This window comes from Falco biarmicus, chromosome 2, assembly GCF_023638135.1.
Source record: "Falco biarmicus isolate bFalBia1 chromosome 2, bFalBia1.pri, whole genome shotgun sequence".
Classification (NCBI taxonomy): Eukaryota; Metazoa; Chordata; class Aves; order Falconiformes; family Falconidae; genus Falco; species Falco biarmicus.
This window is the reverse complement of record NC_079289.1, coordinates 82,777,240-82,798,608: the sequence shown is the minus strand read 5'-3', so window position 1 is coordinate 82,798,608 and position 21,369 is coordinate 82,777,240. Positions and strand designations below refer to the sequence as shown.

At 37.3% G+C, this 21,369-nt stretch overlaps 1 protein-coding gene across 2 annotated transcripts in view; it reads left to right on the top strand.

Annotated features, from left to right (window-relative positions):
- The window catches only part of USP9X (ubiquitin specific peptidase 9 X-linked), a 106,337-nt gene that overhangs the window by 29,702 nt on the left and 55,266 nt on the right, over positions 1–21,369 (top strand). For both annotated transcript variants that reach the window (XM_056328524.1, XM_056328523.1), the window contains exons 5-13: positions 6,178–6,290; positions 7,063–7,281; positions 8,389–8,504; positions 8,742–8,993; positions 9,071–9,209; positions 10,843–10,995; positions 14,918–15,022; positions 16,540–16,746; positions 17,699–17,835. In XM_056328524.1, coding sequence (XP_056184499.1) covers positions 6,178–6,290; positions 7,063–7,281; positions 8,389–8,504; positions 8,742–8,993; positions 9,071–9,209; positions 10,843–10,995; positions 14,918–15,022; positions 16,540–16,746; positions 17,699–17,835 — 1,441 coding nt within the window. The remainder of the gene's footprint in view (positions 1–6,177; positions 6,291–7,062; positions 7,282–8,388; positions 8,505–8,741; positions 8,994–9,070; positions 9,210–10,842; positions 10,996–14,917; positions 15,023–16,539; positions 16,747–17,698; positions 17,836–21,369) is intronic.

Here is a 21,369-nt window from a genome sequence, read left to right as displayed (position 1 = left end):
ACCAGAAGTTTAGATCAAAATTTTTTTCTGGAATTTCTACGCTTACCAGCTAGTTGTGTTTTAAATACAGTGACCTGTTCCTTGATTTTGCATAGCTGGACCAGGGCAACTTAAATTCCCTGTTAATAAAGGCCATTCTTAGGCAGTTGTAAGAATAAAAAGCTAGTTGTGGTCGTGATATTCTGGGTTATCTTGATAGTTTTCTGTAAGTCTTTTTTGCTTTGGAGCACTCTCTGGAGAAACACAAGTTAAGGTGCACCCTTGTGATCCAGAATAGGGTAATGACGTGTTGTTACCAACACTGACCTATCAGCCATAGTTGCAATTCGAATTGGCTGCTTTGCATGTAGCTAGGTCTGGCAGGAATCCTAAGGTGAGTAGGATTTTCAAGTGATTGCATCTGTTCAGGAGCAAAACACATGCCAACTTACAGAAAGAAAATGCAGCCATCTGTCTGTCTGGGCTATTGGAATAGTGCAGTAAAAAAGAAATTCTCTGCTTGTGATTTGTGAGACAGGACATGTATGTACTGCCAGCTGTTAAGTAATTTTTTGGAAAAAAAAAAACCCAAACCCCAAACAACCCAAAAAGCTGTCACCTCAATGAAGTAATAAGAGCAGAACGAGATTTTTTTTGGCTGCTCTTAACATCAGTGTACTTCTCCAAAGCTTCAGACTTAGTTGAAAGTTCCCAGACACAGTCTTCTCTTTTTTTTTTTCCTCTTGAAATTGTGAAAACCAGTGGAAATGTATTTGTATGCTTTATGCACTTCAATTTTTATTAAGTTCTTAAAGGCCATTTTCAGAATTGGACATCGTGTTGCTATTTAATTATTCTTCCCCTTGCCCTCTAGATGAATTCCTAGGTGTACATATGCAAGGATTATTGGCTAAGGAGAAAACAAGGAAAGCTGATAAAGTAGTTGTTTAACTACTTTTAATGTTATCTTTACCATTAATCCTAGATTATTTTCTTCTTGTAGTTAGATGATTACTAAGATGGTTCTTTTTTAAATAACTTTCAGTGCTCGAGGAATACGATAGGGTGCTCACTTGGTGTAACTGACACTGGTTTGGTAGCTCAAGACTTGGCAGACACTGTTGAAGAGTTGTGTATATATAGAGAAGTAATATAAATGGTTCTGTTGTGTATCTTTCTTTAACAGGTTAAAAATGTGTTCCATTATCTCAGTAACAGCTAAGACTGGACGATTTTCAACCTGTCTATGGGCATTTTTCTTAATCTTAGGAGTTGGTTCAAAAGAGAACAACTGAAAGGAGAAATAGAAAAATAACCAGCTGTTGAATTACATAAAATTTATATTGCACTGTATAAATAATTTAGATTGTGAAGCAACCTAAAAAGAACCCACTAAATTTTTTTTTTTACCAAGCACCATTTTCTAGTGGTTGGGATTCTTAAGTAGCTTTTATTCCTTGCATTGACAGTGGTCATTGGCATTCTGGAGTGAATCTGTACTAACTGCTGTTTGTGCTGTTTGTGTCTATAAAATCAGAGTGGTTTACATCCTCTTTAAATCTTTTCAGGAATTGAAATTGAATGGGACATAATTGAACAGAATTGAAAGTACTCATAAGAATTAAATGTCATCATTACCACCTTCAAGTGCAAGGAGCAAATTTGACAGAGTAGTATGAATCCTGTCTAGACTGTGATTTGCATTAGTCCTGGCAGATGCATTTATTTATGGGAGATAATCTTTTTATGTGTAGGCATCAATGTATTAGTCTTCATTAAGCAAGCCGTGAGACTATCATTTGATAGTCTGGAGTTACTTGCTAATGAAAGAAAACCTATTTGGAAAGTAGTGTTTAATAGCAAGACTGATGTTCATCTTCACAATAATTATGGAATATTTATAAAGTGTTTTGAGTAATGAGATTTGCTCCAGAAATAAATGTCATAGTGAGTTGGGTGCTATAAATTTAAAAGTAAAAAAATTGTTTATTTTAAGGTTTTGGTTTTTTATAGGCCAGAATATTCTCCACTCATTCTCTCAAAATCCTCTCAACAACTCTGCACTGTTCTGTCTTTATTGTGGATTTTATTGCTTCTAATGTTTATGTTCCATTTTTAACATGCTGCCAAAGCTTCCCAATGTGACACATGTAAGGAAGGCAACTTTTACAATTTTTTGCTTATTTAAAGTGAAATGAGATTTCACTGAACAACTTAAACTTTCAACCTTGATCTCAAATCTTTAGTTTTGATGAATTACAAAGGCTTACACAATGGGAAAGAGAGGCAGGCCCTAGAGCCTCGAAAAAAAACCCACAAAAATTTGTGTGTGCAAGCACATGTGCATCCAAAAGCTAGGCAGCCCAATAATGGAAGTTGTTTCCAACATCTTCTTAAGACCATCTCTCTCTGGATGATCCATCTGCATTTCTGTGGGACCACTCTTGAGTTCCTTTCTGAAGCTGTATCTTATGCAGTTCCTTGAAATGGTTATTTTTGCCATCTGTCTAAAGCGAAAACAGCAGATTCGTGTCCTCATGTTCCAAACTTTCTTAGCCAGATATTTGGACTAGAACCAATTCAGTGAAGTGAACTACAGCAGGATCAGTGTAGTGTCTTGGTATAGAACAGGGGTCCTCAGACTTTTTAAACAGGGGGCCGGCGTGCGGATGCAGTGGCAGGCAGTCATCTGCGGCTGCTTGGTTCCCTGCCCCAACCCCCGGCTGGGGGGGGGGGGGCGGGGGGTGTCTGTAAATACCGGGGGCCGGATTGAGGACTCTGGGGGGCTGTATCCAGCCCCTGGGCCATAGTTTGAGGACCCCGGGTATAGAAGGACTACTGATGATTAAGAGTTACTGAAAGTCTGCCAGAGTCTGAGTGCCATGTGTAACCATTGTGCCCATGGGCGAGTGTGGGTTTCCCCACAGCTTATTACCTGCAGATCACTCTCTGTTCTGCAGGGTTTGAGCCAGCCCTTGCCAAGACGCTGAAAGTTTTCTGTGCTGCAGTTCTTGAGCCTCCAGGTCTGGGGTGGCTTCACTGGCACAGACCTACACTATGCCAGTGTGTGGAGGCAGCTCAGCTCTGTGCTCGCAGCTTCCAAGTTGTGCAATCCAAAGTCCTGTAGAAGAGGAGCTAGGCGATTTTTTTGCTTGGAGCCGTGGTGTTCCAGTCCTATGCTGTTGAATACCCCTTAGACGTATCAGAGTTTGTTCATATACAGTTGCATCTGGACTGACAAGTTCTGTGGACCCAGAGTGTTTCTGCTCTTGTAGCAGGATAAGCCATGCAGAGTGCATTAATCTGGCATGTTGAGTGCTTTGAAGCACAGGTGCAGAAATCAAATGGCCCTCTGTTCTTTCTCCAGTCCCTGATTTGCAACTGCCATATACTGTATGTTGCACATCACCTTTTCCTCTCATATTCACTTTTTTCTCACTGCATAATCAGTTTCTCCAACTTTTCTCTATAAATACTTAGCTCAGGGCCGCATGCACATCTCTTGTGTTCTTCCTTATTCTTCTCTGCCCTCAGAATTTGGACAACAGGGAGAAAAATGTCTGCTTGGGGTCTCAGCTGACAGTTCATGATACTGAATCTGATGCAGGCAGTAGATGTCAGATGTCTAGTAATTGCTGTTCTTCTTACTGTCTTTGGATTACTCTTGCTTCCTCTCCCAACTTGCTGTCTTCCAGGACTTCTGTACCCTGCTTCTATGATACTCTGGGCCTTGTAGTCATCTAGCCTTGGTTCCTTCCATAGGTACCATCTGTTGTTCTAGCAGTATACAACACTGTGGGAGAAGGTAGAAAGTGATTGTATATCCAGGAGTCACACAGTTATCTTCTAAGGTTCTGTCTTCCCTCTCTGTACTTCACTGAACTTGGAAAGAAAGGACAACAATGTATTTTGAAACATACTCTGTTTTGGTATTCCTGAACTTGGTTTGAAATGTCTTGCTGACTGGAGCTGGCCAACTAACTGTTGTGGGTAAGATGGTTCAATAAGTACTTGGACGTTTGAGAGATATTTCAATGCAATATACTGATACTCCAAGGAATGTTTAAATCACTTGAGCACCTGCTTTGAGTTTGTATTGAAGAAATAAATTTACTGTTAAATTTGGCTTCAGAAAGGAACTTTTGCCCTAGGTCAAGTTTTCCACGTTGGATGCCTTCCCTGTTGCCTGTTTTTTGTAGGGTGAAGTTGTCAGCTTTACCTCCTTGAGGAGTTAATGTCCTTCGTTTATTGCAAATGCCTAAGTTTTAGGCAGTATCCACCATCTCTCATCTCTTGTCATGTTGTCATTGCTGTAGCTTCTGGCCTTTTGTTACCGGTCTTAGCATTTACTGTATAGTGTAGGGATGTCTGTTATCCAGATGGCAAACTACATAGGGAGATAATGTGGACTTATACTTGGTCACATAGTGTATATCATGTGCCTCGTAGTGATAAAAAGAGGGAACACTGGACTAGTTCAGAAGGAGTTGCTTGAGAGCTGTACCCACTATAAGAGTATAGGCTAGCAAGCCCTGTTACAGTAGCTCAGAAAACCTTTGTGGTATGTGCTAACGTAGGGCAGGTGTTCTGTGACCATTTTGAAAGGAACCTCTGTTGCACAGGTGTTTATGACTATGAGGAACTTTAATTTGATAGTCCAAATAAGTCCTTCCCAAACCAGTGGAAGTTCTTGTCAGGATGTCTCATTAAGGAGTTTGCAGGGGGGTGGGGGTAATAATTTTTGTGAATCTGGATGCTGTAGAATTGTTGAATGCTAAGATTCCCTGAATGAAAATTAAAGTTGTTCTGTAAAGAAATGGTGCAAGCGGGTCATGCTTTTCGTTGTATGTGCCCAGTGGCTTACATTGTTTCCAGTGTGTACTGATGCATATTCAATACATTTTTCTGTTGACTTTTAGCCCTGTTTAGATTTTTTTAGCTGAACTTTTGAAGGGGAGATACAGATTTCTTGAAATACTGGGTCACTCCAGCGCTTTAAAATAGCTAAAAGAAAAATATGGAGCACTGTTCTTTAAAATTAAACTTGATGTATGGTGGCTGCTAAGTTTTACAGTAGTGTTGGGTCCTGGCAGCAGGATTACAAGAAACTGTACTTCAAATGAAGGTGAGAGACAGAAGGATTTGTGTTTATTTTTGCAGGTTAATTGTGTCTGGGAAGCTGAGCAGCTCTCACAGTTTTTCCTCTTCACTCACTGAGTTTTACTGCTAGAAACTAAATACAAGTTTATATAAATGCATATATACCAGAAGAATGGAAAATAAAGATTGTACTTGGTGGTTGTTTTTGCTGCTATATCTTCCAAGTGTTACAGGCGTGGGAAAAAAAACCAACCCACCCTATCACATGTTTTTAAAATAAATTATCTAAATATGCATTTTTCGAGGTGGCTTTAGTAGAACATTAATCCGTCAGGTTTTTGTCCATTGAAGGTTATGTAGGTTTGTCTTCATCCAAGGCTTCTTTTTAAAATAATTCTGAGACTTTAAACACCAAATCTTTGTCCACGTCAGGGTTAATCACAGCTGGCAGATAAGCACCAAGCAGCCACTCACTCACTCCTCTCCCCAGTGGAGTGGGGGAGAGAATCAGAATGGTAAAAGTGAGAAACTTGTGGGTGGAGGTGAAGACAGTTTAATAGGTAAAGCAGAAGTCACTCATGCAAGCAAAGCAAACAAGGAATTCATTCACCAGTTCCCTTTGGCAGCCAGGTGTTCAGCCATCCCCGGGAAAGCAGGGCTCCATTGCGCTCCATAACAGTTACTTGGGAAGACAAATGCTGTAACTCTGAATATCCCTGCCTTCCTCCTCCTTCCCACAGCTTTATATACTGAGCATAATGTCACATGGTATGGGATATCCCTTTGGTCAGCTGTCCGGTTGTGTCCCTCCTGGTGCTTTGTGCATGCCGAGTACTTGCCGGTGGGGTGGAAAAGCAGAAAAGGCCTTGACGGTGTGCACATGCTGCTCAGCATTAGCTAAAACATCCTTGTGTTATCAATACTGTTTTCAGCACAAATGCAAAGCATAGCCCCATAGTGGGTACTGTGAAGAAAATTAATTCTACACTGGCCAAAACCAGCCCACCAAATCACTGCTTTCAACATTTAAAAGTCCATGTAACAACTAATGAAATTGCATGTCTAATAGTTTATTTTTTCTTTTCTGTTTTAAAATAGGCCTTGATGTCAAAAGCGAAGCATGCCAGCGATTTTTTCGAGATGGGTTAACAATATCTTTCACAAAAATCCTTACAGATGAGGCAGTGAGTGGCTGGAAGTTTGAGATTCATGTGAGTTTTTAAAGTTGTGTTTCTGAAAAAAAGTAATTCAAATGAGGAAGGAGACTGCCTTTGTGACTGAGGAGACTGCAGAGACTGAATCTCATTTTTGAAATTCATCTCAATAGAGAACTGGGGGAACTCTTGTATGCATGGCTAGGGGGTGGAGGGCGATTGTCCTTCTATGATTGTTGTATCTTACTGCTTCTGGTGTTTTTGGAAGGAGATAAAACATGAAAGATGGTATGGGGGGGGAACGGAACTTTGTATGTTCAGAAGTGTAGCTCTTGTTAGGCAGGCTGTCTTTGGCCAGATGCCTAGAGACCCGCTTATTTTTATGTGCATGCTAGGACATGAAAACTTGCTTTTTTTAGTAAAAGCTTTTAGCAGCTTGCTGATTTCTGAATGTTTGCAGCAACTGCTTGGATTTAAAAACTACCTGTTGGGCAGCTAGTCACAGGCCAAATGAGAAACTGTAAAGATCTTAAGCAAATTACAATCTGTGAGATAAATGGGAGAAAGAAGGAAAAGTTAATGGTTCAGTAGTGATTCATCAGTGTCTCAACCAAAAATATTTGTGTTATTTTCGTAAATTTAATTTTTAGCTGAAAACAGGTAGTTTAAAGTTTGTTTTAAACCCTTTCTTGGAGGAAGTACAACTTAAAATACAATATTGTAAAACTCTTACGCAACTCTGCATGCTAGGTACAATTGGTTCAGAGTTTATAGTTCATATTTATTGTTAAGTCACCTGCCATATTCTTGGCTGTTGTTTTCTTAATAGAGATGTATTATTAACAACACTCATCGACTAGTGGAACTCTGTGTGGCTAAGCTGTCCCAAGATTGGTTTCCCCTTCTTGAACTTCTTGCCATGGCCTTAAATCCTCACTGCAAATTCCATTTATACAATGGTACTCGTCCCTCAGAAACAGTTCCTGCAGGAGTCCAGCTCGCTGAAGATGAACTTCATGCCCGTCCTCCTGACCCACGATCACCAAAGGTACAAGAGTTTTCAGACCTGTATTCCTGATTTCATGCAGTGTTACCTAATAACACAGTAGCCATAAATAAGTGTTTTTAGAAGGGGGAAAAAAACCCCAACCCTTCATTCTCTGTACCACTAAGATGTTCTGCTGCTTTTGACTCTTAACTGGTAATGATATAATGTACATTTCCCCTTCTCACTCTTACAGTCTTTGGTTCACGGTCAAACTGTGTCATGTTCTATGGTAAGGTGGCACAACTATTGAAATGTCATTCCTACTGTGTTAATTGGCTTGCTTGTATTTGCCAGCTGAGGGATTTACCTTCTCACTCAAAATGATTTTGTAGGCAACATATTCTGAGGCTATGAGTATGTGCTAAAGTAGGAATTTTCTCTCCTTTTTTCTTATAGTTCCCAGTGATGGGAGAAATCTTTTTAATCGGATGTGGGATACTAGTGTCAGTATGGTTTTAGGTTTTGGGTATTTTGTTTGTTTGTTTTTGTTTTATGTGTTCCGGTTCTTGGATCTGAATTTTTCGCGATTGTACTCCAAATGGCATTGGTACAATGTCAGGAGCTAACTAAACTATCTTTTTGTTGCTTTCTTCCTTTTTTTCTTTTTATAGGAACTGTTAGCTATTGATGTGTAAGAACCAAAGATAAAGAACTCAATGTCCTTGGCTTTCCTTGTGTTCATTGCTAACAGTGTTTAGAAGAATATTATTTTGCATTCTTACTGCTTTTATATGCAGCACTATCACATCCAGGACCAGAAAAAAAACACCAAATTGTCATGCTGCTTGTAGTAACTAGGCAGCCAAAGTTGAACCTGAAGCATAGTCCTTTTTATTACTATGTACTTGATCAATTTCTTTGAATAGCTAATATATAGCATCTGTTCTTTGATGTGATAATTGGAATGATCTTGTTGCCTATTTTAAGCACTTCCTTAAAACTGAGTATTTTAACTATATAGGCAGGTTCACTGTCCATTCTGCTACCTTCTAACAGTTTATTTTGTAAGGACTTTTTGTAAGCAAATTTTGTTACTGACGGGTATGTGGAAGTATTTCTAGATGATAATTTGTAAATGTCAGAAAGTAACTATTTATTATATTGCAGGGTTGGTTAGTAGATCTTATCAACAAGTTTGGCACATTAAATGGATTTCAGATCTTGCATGATCGCTTCATGAGTGGATCAGCATTGAATGTTCAGATAATTGCAGCTCTCATCAAGTGAGTTTTTTTAGAAATAATAATCTACATATTTGGAAAAGTTGGACTAAGAGCGCGAAACTTAGTCTTTTCTTGAAACACTTGCTCTCAATCATGTCTCTTAACTAGTTGTGTTTACCTTCAACATTCCATGTGCTTGTAAATAGACTTGAATTGCCTTGCATGAATTGCTCCTGCTATCCTGATATTGCACAGCTACATATTATGGCATTTTGATCACTTTTTCTTTATTTTTAGGCCATTTGGACAATGTTACGAATTTCTCACATTACATACAGTGAAGAAATATTTCCTTCCAATTATAGAAATGGTTCCACAATTTTTAGAAAATTTAACAGATGATGAACTGAAAAAAGAAGCAAAGAATGAAGCCAAAAATGATGCTCTGTCAATGATAATCAAATCTCTAAAGAACTTAGCTTCCAGAGTTCCAGGACAAGAAGAAACTGTAAAAAACTTAGAAATATTTAGGTTAAAAATGATACTTAGGTAAGATGCTACTCCTAATATGATATGCTACTGCAGACATTTTTTTTCACACATCTTACATTTATTTTCTCTTACAGGTTGTTACAAATTTCTTCTTTCAATGGTAAAATGAATGCACTAAATGAAGTTAACAAAGTAATATCCAGTGTGTCATATTATACTCATCGGCATGGTAATCCTGAAGAGGAAGAGTGGCTTACAGCTGAAAGGATGGCAGTAAGTTCTTCTCTGCACCGAAATTCTTTGAATAAGTTGCTTCCTCCTTACTACTTTAACGGTAGGAGTAGCTGTATATTGTGGATCCTGCACATGCCACTAATTTTCATATCTGGTGTTGTAAACATTAGGTATCACATGATGGTAGTAAGTCATTTTAATAGTAGTCTTTATGTGAAAAAATGCTGTATTTGTTTCAAAGCTGCTGTTGAGAATTATTTTCAGTGCTGCCAAAAATGTGCTTTAAAAAGGGATCCTTGAATAGTATGGGTTTTATATAATGTTTAAAAAACCCCAACAAAATGAAATAAAACAACGTAAACCCTAGATAAAATGGGTGTGATTCATTTGAAACTTCAGTGCCACTGTACCTAAAAATTGAATGTTCATTTAAATAAGGATATGGTCTGGGTTCTATGCTTCAGGTAATTTTTTTCTCATCAGAGTTCTAAGTGAATACTCTGCTTTCCACTTTTCAGAAGCTGGATTCTTTGGTACAGAAAGTTCTGCATACCACTTTCTTATTTATATAATATTTACATATTTTTGAATACTGTTTCATGCTTGAGTGCGTGTGTAGGGAACTGTTAAAATGAGCATTTATAAAGTTAAAATAAGGACAATTTTCTCTTCACTTTTGTGAAATTTAATTGTGTTAAGTGATTTTTGCACTGTTCTGCCTCATCTTTGTGACTGGCTACCTGTTGTGAGGTTTATAATCTGCAAAAGGACTGCTGACAAAAAAAGAACGGCTGCAGTTTGACTTTTTAAAGCAGTAGGAGGAAATAGGTCTGTCTTTTTACATACTCCCTATAGTTTGGCATCTCAGATCAGACCTCTGTTTTTAAATGAAAACTTCTAGATTTAAGTATTTCACGAGACTAGCTTGAATATTCTAAGTCTAATCAAGGACACTCTTGGAAGGTATGATGCTGTGTTATGTTTGTTTTCTTCTTCTGTGCTCAGAGCACACAGTGCTTTGTTTCAGTTGAAAAAAAAATTACATGATGCTAATCTGACTGTCAGTAACACCACTGTAAAATGCATCTTCCTAAATATGACTTGAATATTTGCCTCTAATTTGATTAGAAGCATGAAAAAAAAAACAACCCGCTAAGTAGCAATACCTCAGTAATCTAGCCTGCTTATTTTTCAGTCCTTGCTTATGCCCTTTTTATGTGATAGTCTGTAGGTCTACCGGTAAAACTTAGAAGTGTCTTAAAACAGTTTGGTTTTGATATTTAATGATTGTGAATTGGAAGAAAAAAATTTTCTTCCTTGAATAGAAGAGTTAACTGTTCTTCCCGTTGGCTTTTTATGTTTGAGTTGTTTGAACATTTTTTATGCTTTGAGTTCATGACTTTAATATGCTTGAAAAAATACTTCCTCTTAAGATATCCCAGTGACTAGTATATTGGATTATTTAAAATGCTGGGTGTTTTTTTTAAAGAATAAATTAAATTTAGAGATAAATGTCTTCCTCCTGTACGGCATCTTTCTCACTTCACTCAATTAAAACATTATATATAAAGTTATTAGTCTGTAACAGAGTTGAAATTTTTCTTTTTGGCTTTAATATCAGTGACAGCACTTCCAGTAATTTGAGATGGCACTACTTTCTTTTTATATTAAGGAGTGGATCCAGCAGAATAATATTTTATCAATTGTATTGAGAGATAGTCTTCATCAACCTCAGTATGTAGAGAAGTTAGAGAAGATTCTCCGTTTTGTCATCAAAGAGAAAGCCCTCACTTTGCAGGATCTCGACAACATTTGGGCTGCACAGGTAAAGAATTCAACTGCTTGTCTGCTGCTGCACAGGAGGGATCTTGTTGTATGTTATGTATTGAGAAGACAACTTGTGGTTCTTTTGCTTGGTGTTAGACAAAACTAAAGAAAAATTTGAAATCAAATGGCGTTCTTTTTTGGGGTCCTGGATTTCAGAATTGCCTTCTCAGATGTCTTCAGCAGAAGTGGTCTGCTACACATGTATGCAGAGTCTAGAGGGACAACTTGGAACATGGTGTAAAGATTATCCTTTCTAAGTAGTAATGAACCCTCAACATTGAGCAAAGTCTAGATTATGAAGGCATACGATACATGATGACTTAATATTTTAAAATGCACTAAGAATTTGTATTGCTAGTCCCAGTTCACCAGGGTTGTATAAATTTTTCCTGGGCAGAGCACTGTTATTAATAGCGGTTATAATAGTGGTTGTTCTAGAAGTTGTTTAACAGCAGATTCTTCCCTTTGTAATGATTGTTTTTGAAAAATTACAAGTTTTGTGATACTGTCTTGTTTACTTAAACGATCAGTGAAGCTGGGCTTCCTAGCTCTGGGTTGCTGAAGAGACAAAATAATTGTTAATTATTGAATAGACAGAAAAGAAGAGGTTGTTTTAGGATAGAACCAAGCAGGAGTACATATATCCTTGTTCATAAGGAACAGGTAGTGAAACTCTTAATTGTGCAAGTAAGCCCTCAGGGCAGTCTTTCAAGTGTGGGAATGCTAAATGTTATTTCCAAGATAGAGGGCTGTACTGGTTTTGGCAGGGATAGAGTTAAATTTCTTCATAGTAAGTTCTGTGGGGCTATGTAAGTAGCACAGAAGATTTACCTGTTAAACTCTTTATCTTAACCTGTGAGTTTTCACACTCCTACCCTTCTGATTCTCTCCTCCATTCCACTGTGGGGTGGAGAGAGAGAGCGAGCGAGCGCAAGCAGCTGTGTGGTGCTAAGTTGCTAGCTGGGGATGTATACTACAACAAGGGCAAATACAGGAATTGGGTAGTATTATATCTCTAGTTTATGTTTATGTTCTTATGAAACTCTAACAGTTTGGCTTAAGTGGACTTATCCAGGTGTCCCTATTTTTGGCCATGGTATTTTCAGGTTACATTTGAAACACTTGAGACTGCAGGTGATGTAGTGGATGGTTGACTTGAGATCTCTGGTGTTTCAACTAACTTCATAATCCCTGCACTTCAATTTCAGAATTATAGTAACTGCAGGCTGAAACTCAAGAAAGTCTTAATTTTCTCATGATCCTTAAGTCCTGTTTAGAAAATTAAACTATGTATCAGAGCAGTACACAGACTACTTGAATTAAGGTCTGTGATCGTACTGTTAGGTCTACAGACCACAAGCTGAAAACTTTCCAGACTGTAAGAAGTCTGTGGGGCAAAAAAGACTGAGAAGTTAGCTTGCTGGTGGTAGGCCTCTATTAGCTATATTAGAGCCTCACTTTTTATAAAAAAATAAAAATAAAAAAAATAATCTGAAATTTGGAGAAAAGTCTTCCAAGCAATTATATGACTTGCCTGGAAATGGGACATACAGATCAGCTAGTTTAAGCCAAACTTTTTTGGTCTTCTAGAAAAGTGTGAGCAAGTGGTGCAACCCTTAAAAGATAGGGACAGTCCACCCCAACAGCTGAAATAAAAAATTGAAAATTTTTTTTGGGAATAAATCTCCCATGCCCTCAAATACCCAGGTTACTCTGCTCGCTTCTTACACTTTCAATTAGGTAGCTGCGGTGTGAACTTGGTGTAGTTTTGCCCTGTTTGGTGAGGGGTGGGGTGGGGTGTGTGTGAGTGAAAGTTGAATTCAGTAAGTCTTATTCAGGTGCATGGTTTCACTGTGGCTTTGGCCATGGAAGTAAAATGGACTAAAAGGTAGGAATACCAAAATCTGCTAATACAGAATAATTTTTACCAACTTCACTGCTTCCTGTGTTCAGTAGTTTTTAGAAGTTCTTATTACATGACTACTTCTAAGAGCAGCTGGAGCATGAAATTCAGTAGCAAGGAGTTGATTTACTGTGTGGCTTTATATAACAGGCAGGCTATTTTAGCTCTGGCTCAGTGCAGCAACAGTGTGGTTTTGCTTTCAGGTTAGTGCCGTTGTTGCCTGGGTTTACAGGGTGAGCATGCACAAATTTACAGTTGACAGTGTAGAAGTCCCCTGAGAATCTCAGTATACAAATAGAATAAAATTAAGATTATGAAAAGTAGTATAGACAGCTGCTTTTGCCTTTAGAAGGCAACATAAGTTTTATTGACGTGTTTTTATGTCTTATAAAGCCAGCACTTACAATATCAAAGTATATTTGATTCAGGGAATAATGTTGCAAGTCTCTAAATGGAAGCATTAAGTTGCAGCTTGTTGAGTTGCAGGGAAAGATGCAGCTGGACAAGAAATCAAGTTGCAGAGGCTAGTGTTGGAGTCTCATTACTTATGTTCTGGAGCATTTAACTAGAATTTTACAGGCTCTTCCCTGTTTCTGCAGAGCGAGCTGACAGGTCACACACCAGGTTTCTTACCTCCTCCTACTGTCTTGTACAGCTTCCTCATGTCTCTTAAAAACCTCCAACAACAGGATAGTTATGTGCCTTATTCTTACTGTTCTTGCCCTGCTCCCCCAACCCCCACGCAGCTGTGCATACTGCTTTTATTTGTTGTATGCTAGATGCTCTTTTTGCCTTTTATGCTGCCAGGTTTTTTTCTGTCCAGAAAATGGTCTGGTAAGAGAAAAAAGTTAGTTGATGAGAATCAAGTGGAATAAGTGGTTTAGTAATTCTGTGTCATAATCTGACCCGTAACATGAAAATGAATGTTACTACTTAAATTCACTTTTTTTAAAAGAAAAATTTATGGCATGCTATAAAGAATTTACAGCACAGCATGTAACAGAGCTGTTAATCTCTTTTTTTTGTTTTTAAGTGAACTACCAATGCAAGCTTTTAGAAGGAAATGAATTTCAAAAACTGCTCATGTATGCATTTTTAATACTGTACAAGATTAATTACATCAGAGTTTGTTTTCTAGGTATTTGTTTAGCATTTTTTATTTTACAATTACAGGAAATTTTTCTACAGTAAATCGGCTATTGATTCACATAGTCCAGAATTGGTTTTGAATGCAGATTTAAAATATAGTATGCATTTTCCAGCCAGGGCATGTAGGAAGGAAACTTTCTTTTCATCCAGAGTTAAAATTGAGAGAGCTGTTTTTTCCTTAGTCGTCTTCCTTAAGTGTCAAAATTGTGATATAGACCAAACTCTCACTTAAAATCATGCCTAGTATATAAATCAACATCTTGCCATTAGTTGTTTGATTGTTAGACTTCATAAATTCATAAGCTGCTGGACTTTAAACTGTTGTCTGTCAACAAGTTGTTTTAATAGAAAGCTTTCATTGTCCATGGATCTACTAGCACGAAGGAAGTACTTCAGCCTGAGAAACTATGTGGAAATACTAAAAACTGTTTTACAGCTTAAAACACCTCAATGAATTTCATCGAAGAAGTGGATTTCAAGCCCTTTCTTTAAAAAAACCAAAAACCTACATTAACTTAAAATACTGATTTGTAAGTTAAAATACCCTTTTAGACTTTATCTGCTGTCCCAGCATGATTTGTTAAAAAAATAAATACTGTGACACTGCAGAGTTTATATGTTCTAAATAAATTCTTGTGTGCACACACACAGAGAGCACGCTTAAATACTTAGATGTAGTAGAAGGGAGATCTAAATACTGTGACTTCCCAGTGAAGTAAGTATTCAGTTTGCCATGTTGCTCCCTCAGCATCAGCTTTTCTTGCTGGCCACCTCAAACTGTCTTATAAAAATGATGTAGGATGTCTTGCTGCTTGACTTAATATGGATGACTACGAATGTTGGTGGATTCTTTCTCTCTCCTTGACAGGCAGGAAAACATGAAGCCATTGTAAAAAATGTACATGATCTCCTTGCAAAATTAGCTTGGGATTTCTCTCCTGAACAGCTGGATCACCTGTTTGATTGTTTTAAGGTAACTATGCATGTTTTGACTATTCAGGAAATAGATTATGAAGTTGGGAAACAGACTTGTGACTCTTTCAGCATCTACTCTCCTTATTTTAGATACAGTTTACCTGTGTTAAGACTTCTTCCTGTGTAGCAGCAGTCTGTAATACTTAATATTAGAAATGCTAGAATGTGCTATTGTTTAAAGCATTCATTGTGAGATATTTTTTTATTTACTTCCTGTCTAAAGCAAAGGCTAGTTACGTTGGTTTAATTGACAGTTCTGTTTTCTGATTTAAATGCTTCTCAGTAATCAGTGTCTGTTGAGGTCTGTAGTACTAAAGGGACATTTGGCAATCCTACAAATTCTGAATTTTTCTAATAAAATAAGTCATTTATCTTAAATACCTCTTTGCATTTGTTGCAATGTACCAACTGTTTGTGATTTAGCAAATAATGTTTTTTTCCTAGCATTAGAAAAGTTTTCATCAAGTTTACTGGCCGTTGCTACTTTTGATCTTTAAGTAGAGGACATCAAGGATCAAGGACTACTGTTCCCTGCTCCCCCAGCCTTCTCTTCATCATGTTGTAATTTCACTCTGGTTAACATAGATACAGAATGAAACAGTCTCAGGAAGATAAAGTTGAATGTTTATAAACATATCATGATATAACTGAAATCACAAACCAAATTTGTTTCTGAAAGTTTGTTATTCACTGGCTTTGAAGTGCGCTAACATTAACATTTGTAGCTTCCAGTAGTGGTGCTGTCTGACTTGTTTTACTGTTTCACTTTTAGGAGATGATCTGCTGTACTAGAAAATGCAAGCCAGCTTCGTAAACTCTGTTTTCTGTTTCTAGATAAATGTGTTATAGTCACATATTGTGTTACATGCAATTTGTGCTCTGATTAATGGTTGTCCTCTGGTTTGAATATGGGTCTAATGTTCTGTAATCCAGATAACTGAACTAAATGCTGAAAAATTCTGTGTGTGAACTGTCTCAAGCTGTGTCTGACTTTGAGAGGTGGATATGAAGTAATGTTATATTAGAAGTGTACTCAGAAAAAGGTTAACTTAATGCAGAGGACATTTGTTTCAGTTAGATTCAGAAGCACAAGTGATATTAAAATTTTATTCATTGAGTGATTATAAGCTATTTAAGAAGCCTTTTAAGTATAAGCACAGGAGTTTTAAGGAAGCATTTGCAAGAAACAGCTGAGTCCACTATTTTGACTGTTGGTGATCTTCCCAATGGTAATGTTAACTTTTGCAAGCACATCTGTGATCTTTATTTAAATAAACATCCTTTTTTTTTCCTTTAAGTCTCAAGTTGAATACACCTTAGTTGTGAACTCTAGAAGAGTTATTCAATTGTCTACCTTCTGTAATGATCAAATGTGCTGTCTATTTTTAATGAAAGAAATTAATGTGAAAGGTCTTTATATAGATGCATTCCTTTATTGTTCCATCATTCATTAATGGCGCAGGTTATGTGTGGAATTAAGAAAAATGGTTTTCATATCAAACAAAATTTTTTTAGGCAAGTTGGACAAATGCAAGCAAGAAACAGCGTGAGAAACTACTTGAGTTGATTCGTCGTCTTGCAGAGGATGACAAGGACGGTGTGATGGCACACAAAGTGCTGAACCTTTTGTGGAATTTGGCTCATAGTGATGATGTACCAGTTGATATCATGGACCAGGCTCTTAGTGCCCATATTAAAATCTTAGATTATAGCTGTTCACAGGTGAGTAATCTGGTATGTTCCATTGTGAAATCAGTCTCTTGAGAGTTTCCTTCCATCCCCCGTGAAAAATTGAAGGGATTTGGTAATTTTAACAAAGGTGTTCCTTACCATAGATTTTTATTACTTTTGTCAACATCCAGGTACTTTAAAAATGTATGGGACATAATTAAAATAACACAGTTCATGCTTTAATTAGAGTGAAATACATCAGTTTGCTTGTCTTGTTGCAGTTGGTGACATACTGTAATGATCACATTGGAGGAATTGGAAAAGAACCCTACCAAAGTGAATAGGGAGAAAGGAGAAGCAGCCCCTCTCCTCACTTCGCTTTTTTGTGAACTTGATTATGCTAATTTGTTTGTGTGGGGTTTTGTTGTTTGGGGTTTTTTTTCCCTAGTAAGTCCTCATAAGTCTTGTATAATATTAGAAAGGACCTAGCAAAGGACAGAGAAAACTATTACATGTTCTCCTTCCCCAACCAAATTTCTTTGGAAGTCTGCCAGAATAATAATTCATTATGGTTAGAAATGAATCCGTTTTCTGTCTTGACAGCCACCAGCAGGTTTTGTTTGTTAGTTGTTAAGAAACAGTTTCTCATTGTTTCTTGATATTTTATGGCAGTTTACTCTTGAGTACAAGTGAGCAGAAATAGATGAAAGAAGGGAAAGAGCAAATTATTTACACTGATTCTGTCTAGCTAGAGGTTTTCTTAAGTACCTACTGAATTGCTTGAGTGCTTGAAGGCAGAGAAATTGTAACATACCGATAGCTTCTGCCAACACATAGTGCTGCTCAGATACTTTTATTATGCTTGTATGCTTCAGAACTCAATTGATCTAGTATTTATGTGGCTTTGTGTGTTCTGTTCTGTCTTGGAAGCAGGTAAAGTTAAGGGAATAATAATAGTTTCAGCAATACACTTGATCTTGATTATAAACACTTGTTCTTTAAGGATCGAGATACACAAAAGATCCAGTGGATAGATCGTTTTATAGAAGAGCTTCGCACAAATGACAAATGGGTAATTCCTGCACTGAAACAAATTAGAGAAATTTGCAGTTTGTTTGGTGAAGCACCACAAAACTTGAGGTAAGAATGGAATAAAAAAAAAAAAAAAGCTGGATGGGTTAGAATGAGGCAAATTTAATTTTTTTTTTTTACAAGAGACAGGGAAAGCTTAGGTAAAATCATAACCTGTGTTTGAAGATGTTCTTGAGTTTGTTCTAATGTGTATAAATCACCTTTAAAAATTCAGACACCTGGATCAGTAAGAGAGCATTGACTCTTTCCTCAAGTTTTTATTAATTTTTGTAGTAGTACTCTGATCTGTGGAAAGTTTGGGTTTGTTTTTCTATTATCTGTGGACTTAGCTTACAAAGTATAAATATTTTACGTGCATATATATAGATGTATGCACACACATACAGACACATAAACATACCCACCCATCCCTATTCTTTGATGTTAAATTTATACAGGTTGTCTAGTTTATATACTTAAAATCAAAGGTGACTTTTTTGTCTGGGAAAAATACTGATTCTGTCTTCCGAATGGAAGAAATTAAAAATGTGTTGGGTTTGTTTTGTTTTTTAAAGGAAGAAGAGAAGAAAAGCAATTGTCTGTTTGGCGTTGTTAAAATATACGTACTTGGCTTTATTATTTTAAATGTCTTTTCACTACAGAAATATCTGAGGTTCTGTGCCCCTAACAGTTTTTGTATCCACATCAGAATTTTTACAAACTCCAGAACAGTGTTGTTTCTATATTGGTGTCGCATACATTTTATTTCTGTTTTAATTCTTGTAAGCAGGCGAAGTATGCAAATCAATGTTGTTATTACAGTCTGCTTACAAGAAGGATGAAGGCTGGGAATGCTGAAGAAAACAAGCCTTCAGTTTTACACAATGCTGTCTCCTTATTGTGACACCGTTTTAAGGAGCTGTGATAATATTGCATTCCTGGCTTTTGGAGGTTTCTTTTATTCATTCAATTTGCAACATCTTTCTCAATTTTCATGTCATGTTAATCCTTTACAGTTTCATGTAAATAATTGAGGTTTTTCCAACAGTGTCAAAGTTACCTGTTTATTAGCAGTCAAGTCTGGTTTCTGTGTCTTGGAGTCCTTAACCTTTTTATATGCTGTAAGATCTAGGTGACCGTAGCTACCTGGTTTTCATGGTATTTGTTCAGATTGAATGCTTTTTAGCCCAATGCCTTAACAAAGAGGCTTTGCTTAAAGTAATTTTTGAAGCAGAGCTCATTGAAGGCACTGGTTAGGTTTCTGCTCTGAATTAATCTTGGGAGGAACCTAAATTCTTTTGACTGTGGAAATTGAGGTTCCCTGTATGGTATACATACAGTTAGGTGGCTTGAATATCTCTCCTTTTCTTTTTTTCTTTTTTTGTCAGACAGTCTCTTCCATTCCTCAGATTTCAAGGAAGTCTGTATTGCAGTATGTAGTAATATCTTGGTTTCATGCAGAATTTGAAAACACAGGTGGCAGGAAAGTAGAATTTGAATTAACGGTTTTAATCAAGAGGCTTACAAAGACCTCTTCTGGTGGAGATGCCTTTGTTTGCAAAATAGTCTTGAGTGTGCTTTTTTAGTCAGGTAGTATTACTGCCAAGGTGACTGGGAAACGTAGTTAGTGAAAAGATTTAAGTTTGAAGTAATAGGTGACTTCCCAGTCCTCTGGTTTTCTGATAACTCTTGACGTTAATACAGTTTGGAAATCGTAATGCATGTATCTAATACCTGTTCTATCAGTTTACCGTATCTGATGTAAAACTTGAATGTGTAATATCCTTCTAGAATGTGGATCAAAACTGGATCAAAACCAGATCAAAACAGATGTTTGTGACAGTGGCCTCAAAAACATTTCACAGACTTTCTATGTGCAACATTAATCCCATAATCTACATACTGCTATTTTTGAGGTGGTCCAGTTGATTTGCAGTGGCAATCAGAAGTTGGGTGCAGAACAACTAAGGCTGCTGATTCTTGGCAAAACAAGTATAAATTCTCTTACGCAACTGGCACTGTGGAGATCTTTCTGAGGAGAAGGTTTTAATTGTTGCTAGTTTTTCCTGCAGTTGAGCAAAGTTGTGAATTGTTTGTACAGTTTCTTTGGCAAAATTCTACTTTCTGACCACAAAGTGATGTTAAAAGTTTTGGGAAGTTTAGCTTAATCAGAATTGTAACAGAATAAGAGAATAATTCTTATTTAGGTGCACGGAATCTTATAGGTACAAGGATACTTACAATATTAAGGAACAGTCAATTTTTATTACTCAACGTTCAGTGTACAGGTAATTAATAATCTTATTTTTCCTCTGTGTTCGCTGATGGAGGTAGAGCCTCCTGTAGACCAGTTTCAAGCACTTAAGTTTGACTTGTATCAAGCAGTAGCAGATTGGTCTCCTAAATTACTTGCCCAGAACTGAGAAGACCTGTAAGTGTTTAGGGTGTTGTTAGTGCTTTAAGGCAGCAACGATGCTAGCTTCAAGTAACTTTTTAGCCTAAATAGTAGAATTTCATAAAATCATAGAATGGTTTGAGTTTGAAGGGACCTTAATGATCATCTAGTTCCAACCCCCTGCCACAAGCAGGGACACCTTCCACCAGACCAGGTTGCTGACAGCCCCATCCAGCCTGGCCTTGAGCACTGCCAGGGATGGGGCACCCACAGCTTCTCCAAGGCACCTGTTTCAATGCCTCACCACCTTCACAGTAAAGAATTTTTTCCTAATATTTAATCTAAACCTACCCTCTCTTAATTTAAAACCCCTTGTCCTGTCACTACATGCCCTTGTACAAAGTCCCTCCCCAGCTTTCCTGTAGCCCCTTCAGGCACTGGGAGGCTGCTGTGAGGTGTCCCTGGAGCCCTCTCTTCTCCAGGCTGAACAACCCCACCTCTCTCAGCCTGCTGAATTTGCTGAATTTTTGTCACTGCTACTTGGACCTTTAATGTCTGTAGTAACGTATGTAGCATTTGTTTCTCTAGTACAACTCTTAACTTCAAAAGCTGTTATATGTGCAGTATTACATTGGGTAAGTTATATGTGCAGATAAATAATCTTTTAAAATGCATTTAAATTAAGCTGTTTAGGCATTTGCCTTTGTCACTTTGCCCTAGCAAATCAGCATACATTCTAACTATGAAATGTCCTTTGTAGTATTTTGAGAGTACTTCAGCATCCATCTCAAAATGCTAATTTTTCTTTTTATACATTGACTTTTGATACCCATTTAGTAGAAACACAATGAAAAGATGAATTTTGCTGTTAGCTTCAAATTTTCACACTTCTCAGTTATTACTGAAGGAATATGTCCCACTGGCATCATCATCATATACCCTAACCTCAGACACTTAAGGAATAATTCTGTAGCTGCATGTGGAGTTTGCTTTAATTCCAGAAAGCATGCTGGAAAGTCTTGTCAGATAAGCTTTTTTGTGTGCTCAAAGACAGTCCTCCTTGCCTTTGACTCCATGGTAGCAGATGATGAAAATAACATCTTAAATGTTGCTCACAAATACTGTGTAACAGCTCACAACTCAGGGCTCCTAACTTGAGTTATTACAATGACTGAACTTGTAGAAGTAGTTGCTAACCAATACGAACC